Genomic DNA, 6000 nt, shown 5'->3' on the forward strand with positions numbered 1-6000 from the left:
CACCATAAAAGTTTCAAAAATAACTGGAACAGAAGTTCACCTCGGTCCCATGCTACACACTTTCCTCAAGGGAACTCACTCTCACTAGGCCATACCCTGCTCCTGAAATGCCACCTAAGAACCAACACAAATGCAGAATCTCGTCCAGGCCCAGGCAACCAGGGGAAACAGGACACGTGTGTATACCTCTTGAAGGTTACTGGTCCGCAGGTAGCCACTCTTCTGTAAGATGGACCAGGCTATCTCTGTGTCATTCACATTCATCTGGCAGCCATAGGTCTCAAGGTAGACTGCATTGAGAGGGCAATTGCATGGTAAGCAGACAGAAAGGGAGCACATGTCTCAGTCTCCTTCCCAAATGCCCCAGAAACACCTGAGGCAACTGGTTTTCCACCATGTCCCCTGTCGCCTCAATTCTAAGATACCATCAGTTGCCAGATATACCCCCAAATTAATGACAGCCTTTCAGAACAAAAGAAATACTATGTTATATACACACGCCAATTATAAGCCATGTCATTTAAAATATGGGAAAAACATGCATCTAAGAATCAGAATAGCTATAAAAACAATTAGAAAAAGGAGGACTAGCTGACAGCAATGATTATCAACCTGGGGGAAAATAATTTAAATCCACATGTTATGCTCCTCTTCTCAAAATGAGGTTCTCCAGCCTCGAGGGGTAGCAGCAGTGGCCAGAGGGTACAGAAAACCACAAAATAAAAATGAGGCAACTTCCTACAGTGACTTCAAACATCTTAAGCAAAAGCAAACACGGCTATAATTTCATAAAACACATTTGCACAAAGTTTTAAGAACATTAATTTCACACTCTGGCAAGTCCTTTCAAACTGAATTCCTGTATCAACTTCCCTGCCCCCACCAGCACACTGTAATCCACAGACCAAAATAAATTCTAAATGGAGTTAAAAGTTGAAAGACAATCACATGAAAACCAATGGAAAATAACAGTAATTTTTTAAAAAAAGAAAGCGACAATTAGGACATTTTCTTAAAACTTCCTTGGCTCACTTTCCTTGTCTAAAAAAAGAAAACACCGAATTTACGTCAGGGAGATTGAAGGGAACAACAAATTATAAAGGACCACAAAGTTCCTAGCAGGAGTCACAAGGTATACAGACTGCTTGATTTACCAATTCAACTCCTAGAAATTTATTCTAGAAAAAAATTTTTTAAAGAAGTAAAGCTATCTATATATGTGTATATGTATAGATATATATGTGACACTTACTACAGAGTTATTTATAACATAAAAAATTTTGAAACAACCTAACGTCCAACAATTGGAAAACATCATGGTATATAGCACATGATGTTTTACACCAATTTTTTAAAATTCAATTATGAAGACTGTAGTATTTGGAAGAATGTTAAATAAAAATAGCACATTACAGAAGTTCAAAATCGGTAGATACTGACAGGTATATGTAGAGTAGATAAACAAGATTACACTGTATAGCACAGGGAAATATATACAAGATCTTGTGGTAGCTCACAGCGAAAAAGAATGCGACAATGGATATATGTATGCTCATGTATAACTGAAAAATTGTGCGCTACACTAGAAATTGACACAACATTGTAAACTGACTATAACTCAATAAAAAAAATGTTAAAAAATAGCACATTACAAAATAATTTGAACCATATGACTGCAACTAAATTATTAAGAATCATAAAGGGATTTTTTTTTTTTGAAACAGTGCAAAAGAGGAGAGGTCTGGTTGTCTCAATGTCTCTTCAAAGTTTTTTAAAGGCATAACTGCATTATGTTTCTAAGAAAACCTCTGACTGAGCATAAAGAATGAATTTTTATAGCACCAATCATGAAACCTGCCTCATAACTTAAGATAATCTAAAAATCAGAACAGTGATTATAGAGTTTCCAAAGGTAAACAAAAAGAGGACTCCCCAGGACTTCTATCCCCCGGTTGCATGTACCAAAACTGAAAGATTCTTTATATTATTGTTACTTGGTGGAGTTTGAAGATGCCATAACTTAGCAGCCTTCCCACTCTGTTAACCCTCCAAAGCCAAGACTGTAATAAAAGAACAGTAAAAATCAGGCCATGGATGCTGGAACGGAGCAAAGCAGGAAGCCTAAAGAGAAGAAAAGTAAAACCAACCTTTTCTCTGTCTTCCTGAAAGTTCATCCACTGTGAGATACGGGGGTGGGTCGTCCACTTCTGAAGACGGTTTCTCTTGAGGAACTGAAGCATTTCTTAAAAAATGCTGAAAAGTCGGTCCAGTGGCCAGCCTGGAGCTGAAATCTTTCCAAACTCCATCCTCCTGTTGCCTCTCTGGACTGGAACATGCAGTACTGGGGAGACCACTGTGTGCCCTGCAGGTCCTGAGCAGCACCCAGGACACGGAGGCCAAGGGCCCCCACCTCTGACATCTCTGCATGCGGAGGACACACTGTAAAGGGTGCATGGCACAAAAACAGCCCAAAGTCTACAAAAGAATGACAGTCATCACCAACATTTATTGAACACTATGTATAGGGCACTGCTCTAAGCACTTCAAGTGTACTAATACATTTAATCCTCACAAAAACCCAGAAAGAAGGTACCCTTGATATTTTACAGGTGAAAAAACTGAAGCAATTTGCCAAAGATCACACAAAGGAGTGCCAGAGATGAGATGCAAATCCAGGCAGTCTGTTTTCAAAACAAAAGTGTAGTAGAGATGAAATGAGAAGCCCTGACAAAATAACAAAGCAACACCTTATGCCAGAACAGTTCCAAGGACTTTAAGAATATTAACTCTTTAAACTTTCACAGCAATCCTGAGCAACACAGGCAACAGACACTATTATTATCCCCACTGAGAGGAGGAAATAGACACAGAGAGGCTGAGGGACTTTCCTAAGCTCCCATAGCCAGTAAGCAGCAAAGCTGGGATTCAAACACAGGTCTGTATTACTGCAAAGTCGGTGGCCCTAGCCACCTTGCTACACTGCCTCCCCATACTGTGAAAACCACTTGCTGAGGGCATCTTCCTTTGGGTTCCTTCAAAAGGAAAGTATCTAACATGAGGGCAAGATCAGTGACTCCTTCCACCCTCCAAGACTTTCAAATTACTGCCTTCAGACTTCCCACTCTCTCACATATGGCTGTGGGGATGGAAAACAGCATAACCTTTACAGAGGGCAATTTGCCACCTTCCATCAAAATTACAAACACACAAACCCTTTGACCAAGCAGTTCCATTCCTAGGTATTAATCCTACAGATATTCTCCGACATGTGCAAAATAACATACACCCAAGGATATGTGATGCAGCAGTGTTTCTAATAGCAAAGAAGTGGAAAAGATCATTAGGGGACTAGTTAAATAAGTCATAGTACATCCATACAATGAAATAAGATGGAACTCTTAGACAGTAAGCTGAATCTATACATGACAAAAGAAAGGTAGCAAAGTGCTATACTACCTGTACTAGGCACTACATGAATCTGTGGAGGAAAGAAGGCATGAATACTCAAGTACATACCTGAAAATGCACACATTATCTCTAGAATGCATAAGAAACAGTGGGTGCCTCCTAGGAAGGAAACTAGGTGACTCAAAGCACAAAAGGAGACATAATTTCCACCACATATTCTTAATGGACCACACATCTCCAGCCTGACTGCCTCACTCCAGCCATATCAGACATCTTTATACTAATCTTCACTAACTTCTAGGCTTTTACACATGCTGTTCTCTCTGACTATCTTCTCTTAACTGACTTGACCAACTCCTATGCTACTTTTAGGTCTCTGCTTCCTCCTGAAAGCCCTTCCTGGCCATCAGCCCCAAAGTCTAGCTTGGGGTCCTCCTCTGGGTTCTCAAAGCCTCTTTCTAACTCTCTATCACAAGACTCATCACACTTTGCTGTTAATTACTACTTATCCCTTATAAGCTGGGAGGTCCCTGAAAGCAGGGAACAAATTTCATTCATTTCTACATTCTCAGTATCTCCCATTCTAGTAACTGGCTCATGGCAGGTATTATACATGTCAAATGAGTAGGTGTGACCTGTTACTTCTCCAACCTTATCACCTGCTGTACATGCTACCAGCACTTCAGGCGGGAGCAAAGACAACCTACTTTCATGAGACAGAGAACTTTTAGTGTAAGCTTTAAAGTCACCCATTTCTGCCCCTTACTTGTTGTGAGACATTGGACAAATCAAATTCCTGTCCCTGAGCCATCAATTCCTCCTCTGTAAAATAAGTATAAAAATGGTACCTACCTCTCAGAGGTGTTATGAGAATTAAAGATATTGAAATCTAACTTGACATACAATAAATAAATTTTCAGTAACTGCACACTTTCAACCCACATCCTTTTTCATGGTGGGTATAGAGCACTGTGGTTAAGACCCTAGAGTCAGAGTCTGTCTTGCCTGGTAACTTTGGGTGCCTGGAAGCTTCTTAAGTTCTAGGAGCTTCCATTTCCTCATGTGTAAAACGGGGATAAGAGTACCTATTATAGTACCTATCTCTATGTCTGCTGTGAGGACCAACTGTGACACTCCAAATAAAATACTTGCATAACACAACGTAGGGGCCACTGTAAGGCCCTACATTAACTGACAGTCGACAATAACAATGAGACAACAGCCTCATCTCAACATAAATAAACACAGAGCATCCCAAAGATTTTACTGGATGGTTATAACGTATCGGGCATGGTGCTAAGCGCTTCCCATGGATTACCGTATTTAACCTTCACAGCAACTGTGAGGCAGGTTCTACTGTCATCCTCACTTCATAAGTGACAAAGCTAAGGCTCGGAGTTGGGGGTGACTTGTTCAAGGTCACAAACAAGTATGCAGCGGGGGTTGGGGTGCGAACCCTGACAGGGTGACTCCAGGGTCAGTGCCGTAACCACCGCGCCATCCTCCCCTTGAACACCGCGCATTCCCCAGGCTCCGCCGCCGCTCCATCCCCAGAGGTGGCTGGTGGGCGAGGATGCAGGCCACCTCCTCCCGAGACGCGCCGCTCACCTCCTGCAGCCAGAAGGCCGAGCGTCCCGCAGCGGAACCACTTCTCAGCGAACCGGGATCCCGTCTCAGCCCTCCGCGGCTGCGCGCGCACACGCGTAACTTCCGTTCCGCCGCAACTTCCGTCTCGGGTGTTCCGACGGAAGTGCTTCGTCTGTACTGCCCGGGTGGGTCTAGGGGCTTGGCTTTGAAAAACCTTCACTGCTGTGCTGAACCAGAAGGTACCCCCTAACCCGCGTGTGGCAACTGAGCGCTTGAAATGTGAGGAGTGTGAGTGAAATGTGTTCTAAATGTAAAATACACACCAGCTGTCGAAGAAAATGCAAACGACGTCACTGAAAATTTTCATATTGATAACGTGTTCAGATAATATTTGAGATGTATGGGGTTAAATAATTATATTATTTAAGTTAGCTTCACCTGTTTCTTTTTACTTTTTTAATGTGGCTACTGGGAAATTTTTAATTATATACGTGGCTCACATTCTATTTCTGTTGGACAGCGCTGCGCTATAGGATAAAGACTTCCGGATTCCTGTCTCCAACATGGACCCCGGCCTCTCCTCCCGAGTTACAGACCCATAGTTCCGCTGCCTACGTGACATCTCCCTTTGGGTGTCTTACGACCATCTCTGACGTACACATCCTCACCCAAAACCTGTGCCTTCCCAGTCTGGCCCATCTCAATAATGACCCGAGCACCCTCCCACTTGCGCTAGGAGAAACTGAGGAATCATTTTTGTTTACTATCCTTCAATCTCCACATGCAATCCGTTAGCAGGTCCCATCATTTCTTAACTCCAGAATGTCCCAAATCTGTCCACCTTCCGTTTTTCCGATTTTCCGGTGCTGCAACTCTAGTCCAGGCTAGCATAATCTCAGAAACGATTACAATAGTCATTTTACAGGCAAGAAAACTGAAATTACAGAAAGTAGCCCTGTGTTGAAGCTCACACAACTAAAATATGGCAGAACTGGGATCCACCCT

The 6000-nt window shown here is 42.4% G+C and overlaps 1 protein-coding gene across 6 annotated transcripts in view; it reads right to left on the reverse strand.

Annotated features, from left to right (window-relative positions):
* Positions 1-5140, reverse strand: part of CDK5RAP1 (CDK5RAP1 mitochondrial tRNA methylthiotransferase) — a 47318-nt gene extending 42178 nt beyond the window's left edge. For 3 of the 6 annotated variants that reach the window (XR_012500602.1, XR_012500601.1, XM_010960857.3), the window contains exons 1-3: positions 5017-5139; positions 2148-2475; positions 187-290 (exon numbers count right to left, since the gene is read on the reverse strand). Coding sequence is in view for 4 of the 6 variants with exons in the window: in XM_010960857.3 (XP_010959159.3) it covers positions 187-290; positions 2148-2454 (411 nt within the window). In the remaining 2 variants the exon portion in view is untranslated. Of the gene's footprint in view, positions 1-186; positions 291-2147; positions 2476-5016 lie in introns of all 6 variants that reach the window. The other 3 variants (XM_045521043.2, XM_045521044.2, XM_074347141.1) reach the window with 2 other exon arrangements.
* Between the last annotated feature and the right edge of the window lie 860 nt (positions 5141-6000).

The sequence above is a fragment of the Camelus bactrianus genome, chromosome 19 (genome assembly GCF_048773025.1).
Source record: "Camelus bactrianus isolate YW-2024 breed Bactrian camel chromosome 19, ASM4877302v1, whole genome shotgun sequence".
Taxonomy (NCBI): Eukaryota; Metazoa; Chordata; class Mammalia; order Artiodactyla; family Camelidae; genus Camelus; species Camelus bactrianus.